This window comes from Melanotaenia boesemani, chromosome 5 (assembly GCF_017639745.1).
Source record: "Melanotaenia boesemani isolate fMelBoe1 chromosome 5, fMelBoe1.pri, whole genome shotgun sequence".
NCBI classification, from domain to species: domain Eukaryota; kingdom Metazoa; phylum Chordata; class Actinopteri; order Atheriniformes; family Melanotaeniidae; genus Melanotaenia; species Melanotaenia boesemani.
In genome coordinates, this window is record NC_055686.1 from 36,607,148 (window position 1) to 36,628,586 (window position 21,439).

The 21,439-nt window shown below is 40.5% G+C and overlaps 1 protein-coding gene across 1 annotated transcript in view; it reads left to right on the forward strand.

Annotated features, from left to right (window-relative positions):
* Positions 1-641: 641 nt before the first annotated feature.
* The window catches only part of usp12b (ubiquitin specific peptidase 12b), a 33,947-nt gene continuing 13,149 nt past the window's right edge, over positions 642-21,439 (forward strand). Inside the window, exons 1-7 of the mRNA XM_041986592.1 lie at positions 642-789; positions 7,211-7,291; positions 7,445-7,528; positions 19,128-19,257; positions 19,633-19,907; positions 21,040-21,116; positions 21,270-21,353. Coding sequence (XP_041842526.1) covers positions 742-789; positions 7,211-7,291; positions 7,445-7,528; positions 19,128-19,257; positions 19,633-19,907; positions 21,040-21,116; positions 21,270-21,353 — 779 coding nt within the window. The 5' untranslated portion in view covers positions 642-741. The remainder of the gene's footprint in view (positions 790-7,210; positions 7,292-7,444; positions 7,529-19,127; positions 19,258-19,632; positions 19,908-21,039; positions 21,117-21,269; positions 21,354-21,439) is intronic.

Here is a 21,439-nt window from a genome sequence, read left to right on the forward strand (position 1 = left end):
GCCAGTCAGATTGAGGGCCAGTTTTCACCAATGACTTGTTTGTGGTCACGTGACTACCGGGTTGTGACATAGGTTTACGCCTGCCCATAGAGTGTTAGCAAACGCTATCCATCAATGATGCTGTGAAGCCTTCAACACTAAAGCATCTTTTAGCAACCATAAATCCAAAACTCAACGAAAAGCAGGTAGAATATTTAAGAAACAAAAAGAAATAAATGAGGCTGCTGATGCAGAAAACATTCGACATATCTGGCAACTCTAAAGAATAATATGTAAAAGTTGTTTTTAAATAAATAAATATTTTAAATAAATGATTTGGGGTTAAATATCTAAAACTGTAAAATTGTTTTATTTATTTAGTTTTTTAACCTTTTATTATTTTGAATGTATGATATCGCTGCATCATTCTGTAGTTAAAATTTCTATCTTTTCCTATCAGTTTTTTTTCAAGTCCCGCCTTTTTTGCTGTAGTGAAAAATAATATTAAGTATATTTTGTGTTTATTAGCCTGATTTAAGCTTTGAAATTAGTTCTTGTAGGAGCCTGATCTTATTCCATAAATTTTAGTTTATGTATAAGTAAAGCTACTTTGAAATCCAAAACCGGAAGTCAGCGCTCGCCTTTCTCTTACTTGACACTACTAGCAGACAGGAGTAACAGACTCTCCCTTCCGGAACTCTGCATCCGTATCGGCTCTGATTATTTCACCATCGGGGTTCGGTCCAACATGGCGGCTTACGGATGGAAATACTGATGACAGTCCGAAAGATCGCCTCGATTTGTACGATGGTAAGGAGGTCAGATTCGGCCGCATGGCTGGTATCAGTGCACCACGGGCTGTCCGCTGCCCGGGCTGGTGAACCTGGACGCTGAGCTAGCTACCCTGTTAGCCAACATCTCAGAACAATATGATAAAAACTGTGTTTTTAGAAAGTTGTACAAACCAGCCTGATATGGTTGGCTCTCAGCTCTGCTGATATTGTTGTTTGAAGCAATAACAGTGCAAAGTTAAGCTTAAAGCAAGCGCATGTGACTGTTAATTAGCTAGTTTAGTCTTGTCTGTGACTTGTTTATGTGAGAAGGACAGGATTAACCAACAGAGCAGCTAGCTTAGCCTGCTAGCTTGTGTGCACTGCTTTTGGTCAAATGTGTTTGCTAACCCATTACACCAAAAGTTCGGACTATCATTATTTTAATTAGTTAATTTTATTATTGATGCGTATGAGAAACCAGTCCAGAAAAGAGGCATGGAGGTGGGGGATTTAAACACTCGTGTCAGCTGACACTGGCATGTTTAAATGTTGCTGATGGAAAAATTAAACAGGTCCTGTCACGGGATGCAGCCTGAAGGTTTTCTCTGAACTGGGCACTTGTGTTATTGTTATGGTTCTCACAATATGTGGCCCTTTTAGCCTGAAGAATCCCCTGTAGATTAGGGAATTTTAAACACGACATTTAAGGAGAAGGTTTGATGATTGTGTTTCTTGAAAATGATTATTTCCAGATAGATAAGCCCTTTCTGCTGAGCTGTGCTCACATAAACTACTACTAGAGTTTAATTAGACAGAAAATCTGCTTTTAAAGTAGTTTTTCTAAACTTATTGATAACATGACAAGTGAAAAGAAATTTCAGGGCTTCAGAAGTCAGGGTCAACAAGAGCAGAGCCCCAGTTAAAAGAAACTGGACACCTTGACTCTGCTTTATTTGCTCCTGATGTGACAGTTTGGTGTGTTTTGGAGGCAGTGCAGCATAAAGCTGGATAATTAACATCTGACTCTAGCTTCAACTGGCCACCAGAAGTCTACTGTGTTTTTTTTAGTTTGTGGCCTGTGTGTGGGTTTCTGTGTGACACCATGTTACCTACTCAAAGCAGGAAGACCAACATCGTTCAGCAGCACATACTTGTCAAATACAAAATTAGCCGGGGATGGTGAGCGTGCTCGTTCTGCCCACCAGCTGCTTCCTGGGAGGCATTTCTTGTTTCAGAAAATCAATTTCTCTGATGACGCTGTGGAATTAAAACTGGCCAAGGCTGATATCTAGTGTTACAGATATGGATTTAATTGCTTGGTTTCTTAAATGTGGAGGTTTTCTGCAGGTGAGGTTGAAAAACTTGATGAGATAGAAGTGTAAATAAAGTTTCAAAAGGAGTCACAGCAGTTCTGCTCTAAGTTTACATGAAGTTCAATCCAAATGTAAATGAATAGTCTCCTTGAAGGAAGTTATTTTTGTTAGACCTGCATGAAATAAAGTGGTGAATTAAACTTTTTGTTTAACATTGATCATATGAACATATACATTCCTAAACTAATTTATTAGGTTCACCTGTTCAGTTGCTTAACACAAATATCTAATCAGCCAATCACATGGTAGCAACTTAATACTTTTAGTCATGTAGACATCGTCAAGATGACTTAAGTTCAAACTGAGCATCAGGATGAGGAAGAAAGGGGATGTACATGACTTTGAATGCGGCATGGTTGCTGGTCTGAGTATTTTAGAAACTGCTGATCTACTGGGATTTTAACACACAACCATCTCTAGGGTTTACAGAGAACGGTCTGAAGAGGATAAAATATCCAGTGAGCAGTAGTTGTCTGGACCAGTTGTCTTGTTGATGTCAGAGGAGAATGGGAGGCTGGGTGGAGGCTGGTTGAAGAAAGGCAACAGGAAGTCAAATAACTTCTCGCTCCAGCCAAGATATGTAGAGTAGCATCTCTGAACACATCCAACAAGCAGATGGACCACAGCAACCATTTTACCGCTCTGTACTTCATTGGTTTCCACTTGTTTCAGTCGTAATTCCCGTCGTCTGTCTCTGCCAGTCTCATGCTTGTCACAGTGATCAAGGTGTATTTAATCTAATTTTAAGTTCCCAGACTCCCAGTTCAAACTATCACTGATAACATTGACTTGTTAATGTGGGTGTTTACAATTCTTCTAGTAAAAATTATATATATATATATATATATATATATATATATATATAAATTACTTTAGTTATATATATATATATATATATATATATATATATATATATATATATATATATATATATATAATTATATATATAATATAAAATATTACTGCCTTTTTCCTCTGTTTGCCCCTCAGACATCAGAGAGGCTGTTTTGGTCTACCTAGTTTACAACCCCGTACGGTTTTCTGGTTAGATAAATGACCTCGGTCAGACAGAGCCTGAATGCCTCGTGTTGACTTTACATCTACTGCAGTTGGATGATTGTGTAGTCGTTCATCGCTGAGGAGAGAAGCTGCTTCATGTTTCTGTCTGGGTCTAGTGTGTAAACATTTATAATAACTAAATGATGTTGTTCTCAGTTTTTGGCTCATCTCAGCATCAGTACAATTTCTCAATCTTTTATTTCCACATTTAAGTAACACAAGTTATTCCAATTTGTAAAACTGAAATAATTCTTGGATATATTTTTTACAGATTTTGATCATCTGTTTTTTCAACAAGTTTGTGTAACATTAAGTTTGAGCAGACATGAGATATTCTCTGATTTTAGCCTGAAAATAGTATTTATTTATTCATGTATTTTAAGATTCTTTTGACAGGGACAATACATTGCAAACTGCATTGTCTGTATGTAGGTCTTGTAGTCATGGCAAATTTGCCGTCCTTGGCCCTCGTTAGGTTTTACATACATATGTGGAGGATAAAAAACATAAAGATGCTAATAACACCACACAGAAGAAATAAAAGTAGAAGCACATTAAATTCTCTGTAGATTTATGCTCCATGAAACCGTTACCGCCACCTGCTACCGTTTTTCCTCATGAATTTGAAACCCTCTTGGGCAAAGTCAGCAGGTGGGCTTTAATCAGCATAAAATTCTGCAGGATGGACCAAATCTGACATGACTGAGTTCTTACAGTCATACTATGGCTGCAACTAATGACTATTCTGATGGTCGATTAGTCACTGACTATTAAAACGACTAGTTGACCAATCGGATTATGTATCTCATAATTATTATAAATGGATCATATTTCACTTTCAGCTTTGAAATTTTGCATATGGTTGTTAAGTAAGTCCGACATTTCTCGTCTTTAAGTGTTCGAACATTGCAGGCGTACTTCCGTGGTAAGCAAGGTCCGCTTTACAAATCTCACATGTATTTAATTTATTTTGTAAGTTTAACGTGAAGTTATTCCCGACTTTTAACGTGTTCCGCCGCCGTTTTCCTCCCTAGTCCGCCACCATTTTTTTCCCTGGCGGACTTTATTACGTACGGAGCCCGTCTAGTGTCAGTGGTGAAAAAAATAAAGACCGGTAGGATTCCGTGCACGCGGATTATGAAACCGTGCTCACAGTTTAACAATCCGTTAGCACAGATTATGAAACCGTGCTCACAGTTTAACAATCCGTTAGCACAGATTATGAAACCGTGCTCACAGTTTAACAACCCGTTAGCACAGATTATGAAACCGTGCTCACAGTTTATATTTTGCCATTCTCTTCATTCATCCTTTTGTTTTCAGTTTTTTCTGTTTATGCCATCAGTTAATGTTTTGCATTTGTTTTTGTTGTAATTTTTGACATATGTATCGGATCTCAGGTAGAACAAGTAAAATTTGTCTGCTGTTTCTGAGGTTTGGTGCATTTAGTTTTCCTTTACCTTAAGAGTTCACAGTCAGATTTAGAATGGCAAGGATGTAACTGTAATTCCTACACTTCACCACGAGAGGGCATGTAACAATGAGCGCTACTGTCTCGATGTGTGAAAGTGGTCATATCCTGAATATAAAGAGTTTAAGTTGTATCCACATCAATGTATTAACCTATACACCCATTGTATACTGATAGATACATAAGGGAAGTTTCTTGAGTTTAAAACTTTGAAAATAAATGAGTATTGTTTGGTTTCGTATGCAAGGTTTATTTGTTTTGGAGCATCAACAATGGCAAGTGCTCATCAGACCTCTGCAGCTCTTAAAATAACATGACTGCAAATGATTAGAAAAAAATCCCTTAGCCTGTGAACTGCCCCTCCAACATTAACTTTGGAAAGAAAAACAGCTCCAAAAGTAAATATTTTACAACATGCAAATGTCCAGACTTGTCAGTGTGCAATTACAACGCATATATCTTTGAAAACAACAGTATTTCTACTTAAATATGTGGCCTTAAGAAATTAACAATGTCATTTGTATTGATAACATTTTGACTCGATTTGCTAATTCAATAAAATGTTCACGTGGTTATGTAAATTAAAGTTGTTTATGATTTTTTTAAAAACGGTTTCATAATCTGTGCTAACGGATTGTTAAACTGTGAGCACGGTTTCATAATCCGCGTGCACGGAATCCTACCGGTCTTTATTTTTTTCACCACTGACACTAGACGGGCTCCGTAATTACGCACGTGCAAGAAATAAAAAAGAAAACGATGTCTCACTCTGTAGTTTTTTCCCCTCTTTGTGCATGTGCATTGTGCAACTCTCAGCAGAGATAGGATTAGAAGACGATGTCTCACTCTGTAGTTTTTGGTTTTTTTTTGTTTTTGCCAACAATAGTCGACGGCTAAAATTGTTGTCGACTATTTTTATTGTCGACTATTGTCGACGTCGACTAATCGTTGCAGCCCTAAGTCATATAGTTGAAATAAAGACAATTCGTCAATATTGCTATGAAAATGTAACAAAGGACAAGTCCCAGTGTATTAATGGCTGCATTCCACTTAGAGGAAATTCTGCTTTTGTGCATGTTCCACTACTAACCGGTATGCACATATGTGGATGAGGAATGAGCCCTCAGTAATATACTTGGAATTAGCACCATATAAGGAAGTATTTGTAATGGCCATTGCAGGATTAAACAGTGATATCTCACATTGGATGTTTTCATACTGTTGTGCAGCCTTGATACTGAGGGATCATATATTTATCAAAATAGCCAAACACTGGAAATTTGAGAAATAAAACTACTTTCTGCTGCCACATTACAGAAAAATGTCTCATTAACCAGTTTGGTGAAACATAAATAATAAAAACAATGACCAAAAATCATAAATCATGGCATTTCTATCATTTATACCAGTTGACTGGGTGTTCACCACATTTTCCACTGATTCGAAAAAAAAGAGAAAACAGGCAATAGCCAATTTAATTGTCATGAGAACTGCCCCACATCTCCATTCACACAACTGCTGTGCTGCATGCATGTTTACTGGTGCAGCAGTGAAGAAGATCTCCTTCAAACCATTTCCCTCTGCACCATGTTTCGGACTGTCTGTGGTACAAGTATGTGACCACGGAGTTCGGTGTACAGCGCTCTGACTTCCGTGGCGTGGTTTAAATTCAGTGTGTAACTCCGGTACGTTCACATAAAGTCCTGTAACAACTGCATTATGAGATTGTTAATTGTGCCCTACAATCTCTAAGCTGGTTGTATCTGATCCAACATCTGAAGTTCTGTGTTTCTTCTCATAAAATCAGTCCCATTCTTCTTCATCTCATTATTTTTCACTTTATTTTTTAAATTATGGCATCCTGTGAAGATATATGCTCATGATGAAGGTGCGACAGTTTGCTAGCTGGTTGGCAGAATTAGTGCAAAAATCTTTAATCCGTGATGTTCAAGACATGAACTTAAAGGAGTTTAAACATGCGACATGACCAAAAGAATAAGAAAACCTTTGTTAGTCCCTCAGTGGGGAAAATGCTTTGTTGCAACAGTACAGGTGCAGTAAGCAGAAACACAGATGATATCAAACTAGAACACACACACACACACACACACACACACAAATAAGAAATAACAATATGTACAGTATATGGTCTAACAGGGTGAGCATGTACTGTATACATGTACATAAACATATATATAAATATGTAAAGGCAGTTTACATGTGTTCGTTGTAAAGTCTGACAGCAGCTGTCAGTTGATAACATGTAAAACCCTGCAGATCATTAGATTTAACACGACTGGGGAAAGCAGAGCATAGAAACAGCATAAAGGGAAGAAAATGATGGTTTTTGTCCCAGCAGTGCTCTGAGAAAGTAGAGTAGGAAAACAGAAACGGAGGAAGTGAAGGATAATTGTGTTTAGAAAGGTTGGATGATTATTTAGGAAAGGCTATACATCCAGGATTACATTAATAGTCATAAATGACATTAGTTGACTGACTGATGTGGAAAAATTCCAGGTAAATAAAATTGTTTATCTTGTTTTATTGTCCTTCAGGGCGCCAATGCCTCTGCCTTGGAAAAGGAGATTGGACCGGAACAGTTTCCCGTAAATGAACACTACTTTGGATTGGTCAATGTGAGTATCTGCTTACCTTACTGCACAGGCAACAAAGTCCTGCCTTTTCATTTCTTTAGGAAACAACACAGACAGTAAAAATCAATCAGTCATCATCAATCAATCTTCCTGCATCTTTGGGGTTTGTCTCTTTTTCTTTGTCTCCTTTTCCAGTTTGGCAACACCTGCTACTGCAACTCCGTTCTGCAGGCTCTGTATTTCTGTCGGCCGTTCAGAGAGAAGGTGCTGGCGTACAAGGTAAGTGATGATGAAGCTAAGTTCAAAAGGGCCACAAAACAATCATTCAGCTACGTTACTTCAGCAACCTCGTAGCAGAAAGCAGACATGTCTAAAAAGTTGTTAATAATCCATCTGTTCACACTAGAAACTAGTCTGTATTACCACAGACAACGCTTCAAACGTCACAAACCCCCCATCCGCACTCCCTCTCTTTCTCTAATCGTGTTAAATAATCGAGATCTCAATTTCAATCAAAATAATCAGGATTATCATTTTTCCATAATCGAGCAGGCCTACTGTACAGGGAGTATCACCATAACCCATCAATAAGTAGGTGTTCCATTAACAGATTATTAACTGCGATACCACACCTCTTAATCCTTAAATTGACAACTAATACTCGTCAAAAAAATATAAAACATTTACGTGCTGAAAAATACACATTAACATTAACAATGGACAGTAGAATCATTACAAATATCTTTTTTTTTTTAAATTGTCCTTCGCTTTAAAACCTAACTGAGAAGGTACACCCTTCCCGTGAGATCCAGAGCACATTGTTACTCTATTCTTGGGAGGGTCTCACTCTTATCTAACAAAGTCCTTGAGACACACAGGTGAACGTCTCTCTCTCTGGGAACGTCGCTGGTGCAACTGGTGATTCTGGGCAAGCTTGCGTACAGGCAGCAGGCTGCGGCTCCTGTGGCTCATGTGATGGAGCTTGGAGTGTTGTTCCCGTCATTGAAGGCAAGAAGCCTTCAGAGCCCACCTCCCTGTCCAGCGGCAGCTTCAGCTCTGTGTCTGGTTTGCTGGGAACCATGTCTGTTAATCGTGCTCTGACCTGATCCACGTGCCGCTTCATAGTTTGACCACTTCCGATGGTGACGGTGTACGACACTGGACCTGATGAGCTCAAAACAACAGCTGGGACCATAGGAGAAGCTTCTGATGAACACATTGTCCCCTGGTGCAAATCTTCTCAGTCCTTTTTTGTGTCATGATTCTCTTTCTGTTTCAGTTGTTTTTGCTGCATTTTTGTTTTTACATCAGGCATGAGCAGGTCAAAAGCTGATCGAAGCCTCCGTGACATCATCAGTTCTGCGGGTGACGAGCCTGTTGTTAACTGAACAGAAACCTGGACAGTCTGGTTTGCAGTGTGTCCCCTTTAACTTTCTTCATTCCCTCCTTAAAAGTCTGTACCTCCCTCTCTGCCAGACCGTTGGAGGACGGGTGGAAAGGAGCGGATCTGACATGATCAATGCCATTTAGCTTCATAAATGTCTCAAGTTCAGCACTTGTGAAACATCTTCTGTTGTCCGACACCAACATCTTGAGAAGACCAAACACACTGAAACTCTGTTGCAGCCTCTCAATAGTAGCTTGTGATGTAGCTGATTCCACTGGGTAAATGTCCATCCACTTGGAATGAGCATCCACTATGAGCAAAAACATTTCACCAAGGAAAGGCCCTGCATAGCCCACGTGGATCCTGGACCATGGTGACTCTGGACATTCCCAAGGGTGTAATGGTGCTGTGGGTGGCGGCTTGTGGTATTTTTGACATTCTTCACACGACTGCACTTCCCTTTCAATGTTCTCATCCATACCTGGCCACCATACATATGATCTTGCCAGGCCTTTCATTTTGACATGCCCATATGAGTCTGGTTCAGAAGCTGGGGATGGGCGGGGATGATTATTCTGGCTCCCCAGAGCACACATCCATCCCTTACACTAAGTTCCATCTTCCTCTGTTGATATGGCTTGAAACAGGCATCTGTCTGTGCAGGCCAGCCCTTTAACGTGTACTCATGGACTTGGGACAAGATAATATCCTTAGCTGTCCATCGTTTGATTTGTGTGGTGTCAACTAGCGTGCCGTCCTGTACATCCATCATCAATATGTTTTTCGGTCATCTCCTTTTCAGGCGCTGTTTCTGGCACAGGAAATCTGCTGAGTGCATCTGCATTTGCATGGCTTGTACACTATGTTGTACTCATAAGCGCTCACTGTCACAGCCCATCTTTGCACTGTCTGTGAGCCAATCTGAGTTATAGACTATTTCATGTTGAAAAGAGAAATCGTTGGCTTGTGGTCTGTATAGATAGTGAAAACTCAGCCATACAAGTACTTGTGGAACTTCATGAGGCCAAACATTACAGCTAAGGCTTCTTTGTCCAGCTAAGACTATCTCTTTTCAGCAGGTGAGAGTGTGTGTGACATGAACCCCAGCGGTTTCTCACTGCCATCATCCATCCTGTTTGATAGTACAGCTCCCACACCGTGTGGTGACGCATCGCATGAGAGGAGTAATTCTCGGTCAGCCGAGTAGTGGAATAACACATCTGCTGAGTTCAGTAGCATCTTTGATTTTTGAAATGCTTCCTCTTGTTTCTTGTGCCATGCCCATTTCTCATTCTGTCTCAACAGTTCATGTAGGGGGGCCAACAGGGTTGCCAGATTGGGCAGGAATTTGTTGTAATAGTTTAACAAACCAAAGTAAGCTTTGAGTTCTGTGACGTTGCATCCATGATGGCTTTAAGTTTCTTCTCCACTGGGTGAAGCCCCTTCTCATCCACTCGGTGCCCCAAGTGCTCTACTTTGTGTTGCAAGAAGGCACACTTGCTGTTTTTCAGCCGCAGACCAGCCTCATCTAACCTGCTCAACACCTCGGCTACATTTTTCAGGTGGTCTGCCTCATCCTCCCCACTCACCAAAATGTCATCTAAATACACAGCCAACATAGGTATCCACTTCAAAAGGCCTTCTGTGGTCCTCTGAAATATGGCTGGTGCAGAGGCTACCCCAAACGGCAGTCTGTTGTACGTGAATAGCCCTCGGTGCGTGTTCACTGTCACATACTTTTTGGATTCCTCATCCAGGAGTATTTGCTGGTAAGCGTGACTCATGTCTAGTTTGGAGAACTGCTTTCCTCCTGGTAGAGCTGTGAACAGGTCCTTCACTTTAGGTATTGGATACTGTTCCAGGAAAACAGCTGTATTTACAGTAAGCTTGTAGTCACCGCACAGTCTTACTGTCCCTGACAGCTTCAGAGTAGGCACGACAGGGCCGCCCATTCCACATATTTTACTGGCGAGACGATATTTTCTCCTAAAAGTCGGTCTATTTCTTCGTCTACTTTTGCTAGCATGGCAAAAGGAACAGACCGTGGTCGGAAGAAACATGGGGTGGCATCCTATTTTACATGAATGGTAGCTTTGGTGCCTTTCAGGGTGCCTCCTCTTTGAACACATTCTTGTGCTTATTTAACACTTGCTGTGTGTTTTCTGTTTCCTTAACACAGTGCACTTTTTTAGCTTTGCTTCTGTTTTTTATTTCTTTCCAGTCCAGGCATATGTCCTCCAGCCAGCCTCGACCCAGCAAACTGGGCCCATCTCCTTCGACCATGATCATTCAGTTTAGCTTTGTTTCTACAAGCTTTTGCTAAATGTCCAACTTAGCCACAAGCTTGACTTTTCTCTTGTTCAAACTTAGTCTGCCGCGGTGTGCCTGGTCCCTTTGCACCAGTAACATTCTCTGCATTTCTTTTGAAGGTTCCATATGGCGGCATTATCATGCCAAAATCCCGCGAGAGTAAACGAGATCCCGCGCGAGAGGAATTGAGATCCGCGCGCGAGTTCCACGGGGCGTTGTGGAGATACGCGCGCGAATGAAGCAGTCCGAGCGCGCGTGCGCGCGCGATTTCTCTGCGCGCGCGGGCAGTATCTCCCCTCGCCTGAGTTTGCTTGCTTGCAGGGAATATCGGAGCCCTCGCGCGGACAATGTCTGCTCGCTGGCTCATGCTGCTCACTCGCGGTAAAGTTTATTGGCAGTAAGTGGGCGGGGCCCGCGGGTTTTCTGTCATTACACACGATTGGCTACAGTCCCCGTCCTCTGTGATTGGCTCTCACTTAAAAAGAGAAGCTGCTGCCCAGAAACCAGCGGCTTCCAATGCACCCCTTGTTATTTATTTTCTCCATGAAGGAAGTTTTACCCAACCTTTGTTTTCGTTTGTTAATAAGCAACATGACTCAAAGAGTTATGGATAGGTCTTGATGACATTTTCATAACTTGTTGGAGATGCCACAAGGAAAACGTCATTAAAGTTTAAAAGTTTAAAAACCACCCAGTTTGATCATTGTTTAACAAGTCCAATACAGTAGCAGGTTAATGAAAGTTACAAGAATTGTGTGTACATTTGTTTTTATGTTTTTGAACAATTTCTTACTCAACTGTCTTCTCTTTGGCCTTGCTTCTAATGCAGTTAATTCATAATATGGCCCAATTTAGATCTTTTGTATACAAAAAAGTGGTGTTACACTCATTATTGTTAAATTTCCCTTTGTAATAAATATTTTTAATTTGATGATCAGTGTGATGGAATATTTTTACTTTACTGCTTTTGCAACAACAGGAACCTCGACAATGCTCCATTGCCACAAACTGGCTTCCTCCATGTCTACTTTTGATTAGCTACAGCCCATATACTGCGTTTGGCCATTGTACTGGGAAGAAAAAACTGATGGCTGAGACAAATCAGCCACTCCAACATTACCTGCAGTCAGTTACCAGCAGTAGAGATGAAGGAGGACCACAGATGTCCAAGTTCTTAATTCTTTTAAAACCTGATTTTGATGCCACTTTAAAAAAATGTAAATTTAAATATTGCAGTTGAACAAAGATGTATTAAGCTGTTTCATTTTAATCCAGTATTTACTTACAAATCACACAGTTTAAGCAATTGAAAGTGCTTTACAAAAAACATCAAGCATAAAAAGCATGAAAGAATTACAATCAAACTGATTTAAAACAAACAAGAATATCAGTCTTGAATGCCATATTTACCTTTCACATACAGTTGTGTGAATGTCTTTCAAATTAGCAAACCAGTTCCTCTGTGCAGTTTTAAGAGAAAGAAACAGACTTCCATAATGCCTTAACAAGGTCACAGGCTGACTGCCTCCATGTCGACTTGTTAAGAGCTACATCTTGCAGCTACATACTCACGACAAAGAAGGTAAAGTTCCCTGACTGGAGTTTCTGGATCAGTTTCCTCAAGTAATGATTGAATTTCAGACAGGTCTTCTGGAGTCAAAGGGCACTCAAATTCAGGGACAACTATTCCTGCATCCTCATCTTCTCCATTGTAGTCTGCCGCCATTTCCCAGTCAACATCGGGCTCCTAAACAAGGAGTTGTTTATTTTTAATTTCCATTCTCTCTCAGTGTAGGCGCAAATAGACTGCAACATGCACATATGAAGTACAATACATTCATGTTTTAATACTGGAAATTAGAAAGCCAAAAAAGTGAAGTGTTTTTTTTATAATGTTTAAATAATTTTAATATCCTACCACTGAATAAAAGAAAATTTTATTTTCTTTTTCCATTCTCAGTGCAAAGCCTCTATAGTGTAAAGGTAACAGTACTTTAATTGCCCCTGTACAGCCAAAAGATACTCACACATACACAACTATTTTTTTATAACTGTGTGAGAGATTTTTTAATTAATTAAAACATTGTTGAATTTAATATGTAAAGCACTTTTTGCTATGTATGCATGAAAAGTGCTTTATAAATACATTTCAGTCAAATAACAGTATATGTTTGTTTTTTTTAAACTACCTTAAAAGACAATCACAAGCAAACTTATCATGTAGTGAAAGGTTTAAGCAATACCTCTGGTATGTCAGGCTGAACAACATTTGTGTTCATCAGTCCAATCTGCCACATCTGCTCTGGACTCCGGTTTCCTTCTGTGCGGAGTGGATGATGAAAAGTAAAAGAATCAAATGCATGATTTAAAATCTTAACAAGTACATGAAATCTATGTAAATGCAGCTTAGAACAGGCGGTCTATAACCTGGATTTAAATAGTGTTTTAGCTGATCTGAGGCTTTCTGGGATCACTCCAAATTTCCTGAATCAATTTGATTCACAAGAGCAAAAATTTATTTGACTTAGATTAATTTCGATTCGATTCAATATCAATTCATCTTCAGATAATCATTTCACATCAATATTTCTTGGAATATTAGACATTTGAAGATAGCAATTTTTATGAAACGCTGAAGCAACCTTTCAACAGTGTGTAAGTCAGGTTTCCATTAAAACATGTACAGAAGCACTGGCATGTCACATACATAACATTTATTTGTGAAAATAATCAACGTCACATGTTAAACAGAATACAGTGTTAACAGAAACACTACAGTAAAAGAATGGCCAAATAAAAGAATGCTCTTTCTTTAAAAAAAAAAATAAAATCAATTTTGGTATTTTCAGAATCGATTGATTTTTTTTTTTTATTCTTAAATTGATTGATTGATTTTTTAAACCCAGCCCTAAAGTTCCAGATCTTTGGGGCATAGAAGCTGAACGCAATTTCATGTCTGTTTCTGACTCCAGGAACTGATAAAAGAAAAGACCAGATCCAGATGACCTATGGAGTCTAGTGGGTTCCTACTGGATCAGGAGGTCATTGATGTATTTAGAGCTTAAATCCTTCAGTGCTTTATAGGCCAGCAACAGAACTTTAAAGTCTATCCTCTGACAGACTGCGACAGACCTCAGAACTGGCTTCTGGGCCTTGTGAGAAGTCAGGCAGCAGAATTCTGAATGAGTTGCAGCTGTCTGTTTTTTCTTTTTTTTTTTAGGGAAGCCAGTAAAGAAACTGTTGTAATAATGAAGCATGGAAATGAATGCATTGGCTACTTTTTCCTGATTTTGCTGAGACATCAGATCTTTTATTTTTGAGATGCTCTTCAGGCTGATAGTAGGCATTAGTGACTGCTTAATGTGAAACCATTAAAAACAATGAAACGGAATCTTTATGGACTGACATTACTAAATAATCTTACACAATATTGACAATACACTTACGATTTTGTGACGATGGGTCTGCTTCGTTAGCCAGGGCAGTTTTAAGTAATTCTACAATCCGCTTGGCAGCGACTTGCAACTGTTCCTACTAAACAGACGAAACCAAATCAAGGACTGGTAAGGCAGCTAGCATTAGCTTACATCAACTTTACAACTATAAGCTGTTGGCAGAAAGCAGCCGCCATGTAAATTAAGTTCCTCGTATATTTTAACGAAATAAAGAGCTATAGAAATGATAAGCTTTTTCAAAAATAATATTAGTGTTGCAAAATATGCAGCATAACTTACCTCCCGATGATCTGCCATGTGGCCGAGACACCGAGACGACTCCCGCTTCCTCGTCTTCCTCTTTTCCAAGTGAGTCAGCCAATCACAGAGGACAGGGACTGTAGCCAATCGTGTGTAATGACAGAAAACCTGCTGGCCCCGCCCACCTACTGCCAATAAACTTTACCGCGAGTGAGCAGCACGAGCCAGCGAGCAGACATTGTCCGCGCGAGGGCTCCGATATTCCCTGCAAGCAAGCAAACTCAGGCGAGGGGAGATACTGCCCGCGCGCGCGGAGAAATCGCGCGCGCACGCGCGCTCGGACTGCTTCATTCGCGCGCGTATCTCCACAACGCCCCGTGGAACTCGCGCGCGGATCTCAATTCCTCTCGCGCGGGATCTCGTTTACTCTCGCGGGATTTTGGCATGATAATGCCGCAATAGTTCCAGCCTCCTGCTGTCGATTATTGATGCTGTAACATTTTGCTGATGCACCCATCTGCAGATCCTGTGCATTTGTATTTGTCGTTTCATGTGATACAGCACTTGACAGGGCCTTTTCAAAAGTGAGGTCTGTTTCTGACAGGAGACTCCTCTGCATCCTATCATCATTAATCTCACAAACAATCCTGTCTCTTAATATCTGCTGCAGGGTGTTGCCGTAGTTACAATCTTGTGCTAACCGGCGCAGCTCGGCCACATATTCCAAGACTGTTTCGTTGGGCTTGAGGTTAAGAGTGTCAAATTTGTATCTTTGCACAATTTCACTGGGCTTTGGATCAAAGTGACTTTTCATCAAGAGTACAAGCTCTTGGAAGGATTGATCTTTCGGTTTATCTGGGCTGATAAGGTTACGCTTATGAGTATAGCTTTTTGTCTGTCTGCATCATCAATTTTGTTGGCAGCAAAAAAGTCCTCGAGTATTTCGGTATACTTATCCCAGGTCTGATTTTTGGGATCAAACGCTGCTAGCGTGCCAGTTGTAGCCATACCTCTCTTTTCTAGCCAGAGGCTAACTGCAGTCACTTGTCCATCCATCCATACATTTTCTGCCACTTATCCAAAGTCGGGTCGCGGGGGTAGCTGCCTAAACCCAGACTTTCATCTCACTGGCCACATTCACCAGCTCATCCGGAGGGATCCTGAGGTGTTCCTAGGCCAGCCGAGAGATGTAGTCCATCCAGCTTGTCCTGGGTCTTCCTAGGGGCCTCTTTCCGATGGGACGTGCCCGGAACACCTCACCAGGGAGGCGTCCAGGAGGCATCCTAACCAGATGTCCGAGCCACCTCATCTGACTCCTCTCGATGTGTAGGAGTAGCAGCTCTACTCTGAGCCCCTCCCGGATCACAGAGCTTATCACCCTATCTCTAAGGGAGAGCCCGGCCACCCTGCGGAGAAAACTCATTTTGGCCGCTTGTATTTGCAATCTTGTGCTTTTGGTCACTACCCACAGCTTGTGGCCATAGTTAAGGGTAGGAACGTAGATCAACCGGTAAATCGAGAGTTTTGCCTTTTGGCTCTTTCTTCACCACGACAGACAGATGCAGAGTCTGCATCACTGCAGACGCTGCACCGATCCGCCTGTCGATCTCCCGCTCCATCCTTCCCTCACTCGGGAACAAGACTCTGAGATACGTGATACTTGGGGCAGGACCCTATTGCAGACCCAGAGAGAGCACTCCACCCTTTTCCAGCTGAGGACCATGGTCTCGGACTTGGAGGTGCTGATTCTCATCCCAGCTGCTTCACACTCGGCTGCAAATCGCTCCAGTGAAAGCTGAAGATCACGGCCCGATGAAGCCAACAGAACCACATTATCCGCAAAGAGCAGAGACCCAATCCCGAGGTCACCGAACCGGATCCCCTCAACACCTCGGCGGCGCCTAGAAATTCTGTCCATAAAAGTTATGAACAGAATCGGTGACAAAGAGCAGCCTTGGCGGAGTCCAACCCGCACTGGAAATGATTCTGATTTACTGCCGGCAATGCGAACCAAGCTCTGACACTGGCCATTCAGGGACCGGACAGCTCGTACAAGCGGGTCCGGCACTCCATACTCCCGGAGTACCCCCCGCAGGAGTCCCCGGGGGACACGGTCATATGCCTTCTCCAAGTTTACAAAGCACATATAGATTGGTTGGGCAAATTCCCATGCCCCCTCAAAGACCCTGAAGAGGGTGTAGAGCTGGTCCACTGTTCCACGACCGGGACGAAAACCGTGCTCTCCAACACTCCCTCCAAGGACTCCAGAAAGGGTGGGTACTCTGTTAGCCAGCCACATCTTTACCAGACTCCCTCGTGGTTTTCCTTTCAAGTCCTTTCTGACGGCTGCCCTCCAACAGACTAGTCCTCATACCAAAAATATGTTGCATCCTCATAAAAATCCAAGGTCCACACGTGAACTGTGTTTTAAGATCTCTTTACTGAACCATTAGCAGCATTTTTACACGAGTCACTGTCGGACTTATTCTACCTAAAACATGTATCCCGGTAACATAAATGGGTTCAGTCTGCCCTCTTCTGGAAACATAGGTACTGTAACACCATAACCAAGTATTACTAAATAACTCTACAGGGAGTATCACCATAGCTCATCAATAAGTAGATGTTCCATTAACAAATAATTAACTGCGATACCACAATTAATGACTCAGTATATCTCCACTTTCAGTTTAACTCTGTTTACCATGTGAAATGACGAGTTATGCTTGCTTCGTTGTGTCAGTCAGCTTTTTATTTACACTGCATTGCTAAAGTTGTGCTAAATTAGCTTAAGGCGCTCCCTGTTGTTTTAGCTAACTGCTGTAAGCGGAACTCTTACTTTGAAATGTGAAGCACCAGAACAGGATGTGCATGTAAAATGTTAGAGCATTGCAACGTTGACGTGTTGCGGTAATACCACATCAAGAACCTGCTGATGTCAGCAGTTCACACATATCGTGTGGTTAAGTTATTCCTAAAACACTACCAGTCATAATACCCATTTATGTTAGCAATAACATCGCTGTTATCCCAACCTAGCATAGCATTAGCTAAGTAGCCAGTAACTGCAGAAATAACGTAAGTGTACAAAATATCTGAGAGTACAGAAAGACCGTCAACTGCAGGTTGAGGTGTAGTTTAGGAGGAGAGATGTGAATGCAGAGAGGACGTTTGATCACTGCAGCACCGAAAACTTATTATTAATATTACAGTCTGTCTTCCTTAGTTTTACTTTGTCAGAAAAGACTAACGTGACAGGCTGTAACAGCAACTCACTATGTGTTACAATTAGTGCCAGACCATGGTGACCATTAAATAGAAAACACAACTCTATCAAAGATGACATCTTTTTCACATTTGAGAAAAGCATGTCTGATTTTTATTTTGGTTCATATATGATACATGCCATGATATATTTCATGACAAAGAAAATATTGGAGTAAAGAAAATGTAATTTAACATTAAAGGGCATCAGAAGGCTGAATAAATAATGTTTAGCTAACTTCACTGATGTTGGTTATATAAGGCATACACCTTATATATTTTTCTACCTGTACTTTAACCTACTTCTAATTTGCATCAGCAAGAAGTACAAAACAAGATATATTTAATTAATTCATCATTCATTTATACAATACAAGATTGACTTTGTAAGGTTATATATTTTAACTTCCCAGTTACTTAATGCTTTGCTGCATGTTTTTGGAAATTCTTCTGTTGTAAAGTTAAACATATGAGGACAAAATATTGTGAAACAGTAAAATTTTCTGCCTGTAATTCATGTTTTTGTTGGTGTAAGCGTTAATAAACCAAAAATTAAGTTAATTTATTCATATATTTTTTTTTTTAATCAGCCAATTAATCAGTAATCTGATTTTTTTTTTTTTCCTGCCAAATATCCATCCATCCATCCATCCTCAAAAAATCCATATCGGTCAGGCCCTAGTTTCAAACATATGATGTGTGTAAATGCATCATAATTGCAGTAACTTTTTCAGGACCATGTAAACAGTGCAGGTCTGATAGGAACTGCCTTGAACAACTATCCTGTGCTGTCGTTAATACACTGCACATAGAGGACCTGCTGCATACACAATGACAGCCTCTGTCTGTTTTGATTTGTCCTCAGTCATAAAATTGTAACAAATGAACCTTAAATTTCCCTGAGGACTCTCCAAAGGGATTAATAAAGTATTTCTATTCTTTTCTATTCTATTCTATTAAATTAAGGTTAAAGCAGGAAACATTATTTGCACTCACACCCTCACTGGCTGCGAATTCTTCAGCTATTTGCTTTGTACACTCCTGGTTTCAGAGGGACGTTTCCAGGACGCTACCAGAGAGCATTCAGGGTCAGTTTGCATTCTCGCATAGAGCCATCTCTGGTCTAGAATTAATTCAAGGCTTTAAAGCAGGCACAAACACCAGCTTATAAACCATTAAGTTCTTTTTGAAATGACTGAACGACCTGTCTTCTCCTCTCCAGGTGCAGCCTCGTCGTAAGGAGTCTCTCCTCACCTGCCTGGCCGACCTCTTCAACAGCATCGCCACGCAGAAGAAGAAAGTTGGTGTCATCCCCCCGAAGAAATTCATCTCACGGCTGAGAAAAGAAAATGGTAGATCCAAGATGCAGGATAACGTTGCAGGATGCTTATATTCATAGATCAACTGCTGCTTGTGTCAAAATACGAGACTTCCTGGATTATCTCCAGGAAAACATCCACTCCCTGCCAGAAGTTTAGAAATATGAAATCTTCACTCATCGTTTACCCGTTTAAAGCGGCTCTTTCATTGATTAATGAGGCAGTGAGCTGAGAAAAGGAAGGAGATGTCTGATATCGGCTGAGAAGTTAATGGCACAGCTGAGGAAGTAACGATGCCAGCTGAATCCAATATAAAAGAGAAGGGACTCTTAATTGCCAGCACTTGTGTTGATGTTTTCTCTTTCCTTTCTCCCCACATGTTCACATTCCCACATCTTTCCTGCACAGAGTTGTTTGACAACTACATGCAGCAGGATGCACATGAATTCCTCAACTACCTCCTCAATACCATCGCAGACCTCCTCCAGGAGGAGAAGGGTCAGGAGCGGCAGCAGAATGGAAAGCTGGTACAGAACGGAGGTGGAGGAGTGGGTGGTGGAAGTGAGGGAGGAGGAGGAGGAGAGGGGGAAGGAGGAGAAGGAAAAGAGACACAGCAGACTTGGGTCCATGAGATCTTTCAAGGAACTCTGACCAACGAGACGCGATGCCTCAACTGTGAAGCTGTAAGTGGTTTGGTGTGTTTGGGGGAAGTAGTTTTATCCAGATGACCTGAGGTCCGGAAAAATTTAGACACAATAGCCCAAGTTTAAAGTCAGGGAATGACTGTTTTTGTATGTAGGACAAAATGATATCATGGATTAAATACTCTGATATTCAGTGTCATGCTTTGATCCACTCGGCTGTTGCCCATCTTTACTACGGAGCATGTTCAGCTGAATCAGAGCAGACAGAAAATCACTTTTACGATTGCAAATCCATCTGGCTGCTTCTGTCACGTCAATAAAACACAACAGTCTGCACAACTTTTACAGATAAAACTCTAGCTTTAGTTCATGAGCCATTCAAACCCTTCCTCTTACTTTTAATTACACAAAAATGTTACACATGAGGTCGACTCCAGACCTTTAACCTGTTTTATTATAAAACAGCCACTGTGCCCAAAAATCTCCAAATACTTTCAGACCTCACTCTTTAACTAAATGTTCCACACAACGTGTACAAAACAAACTTGGCATCAGATAATAAGCTAAATTTGATTTATTATAATAAACTACAGCCAGATATTTATACATACTTATAAAAGGGCTATTTAACTATTTAAAGGTTTCTAGGGAAAACATATGGAAGCTCATTAAGTCATCATTTATTTATTTTTAATAAAACAAAAACATAAAAGATCATCCAAAAACGCAAGTGACAAGGAGCTTATATAAGCGGTCCCATTTTTTATGTGACAATTTTAATCGAAATGCGTATTAAAATTTTTAAAAAACACAAAACAAACCTGCATTAAATAAAATAAGGCTAATTAGCCTCTCACCTTTACCTTACAAGTCTGGCACCACTTTAAGCCATCACAGCACAACAAAACACATTAATATGTATATTTATTCAATAAATGAACTTTTACCCTCTTTATAAAGATCATCATTGATTTAGCTTCTATCGCATCTCTTCCATAAACTAATTCCTTTTACAGAGATACATCTTTCCATCAGTTGAGTTCAATTCTGGGTTTATAATTTAAATTATTATTAAACTGGTGTTTTTCACATTAATCTGCTTAAAATGTTAGACTAAAATATTTGCTTCCTTTTTAAAAATACGGCTTGTGTGTCTTTTCTTTTGTTGCAGGTGAGCAGTAAGGACGAGGACTTCCTGGATCTGTCTGTGGATGTGGAGCAGAACACGTCCATCACGCACTGTCTCAGGTATACCTGGCTGGTTTTATTTATCAGTCCTAAGCGGAGAGAAGTAGAAAAAAGATTTTTATACTGACTTGATTAAATCTAATCTTTGAAAATACAAATTTATTTTAACGAACTTTTAAATGATTCTTAAAAGTGTGTGTTTATCTTCAACAGGGGCTTCAGCAACACAGAGACCTTATGCAGTGAATACAAGTATTACTGTGAGCAGTGCCGCAGCAAACAGGAAGCCCAGAAAAGGTGGGTTTGTCATCATCAGAAGGTTTTATGTTTACTGCTAGACTGGCAGTGTCTGGTATTTACCAAAAGGGGAGAGAAAATGGAAG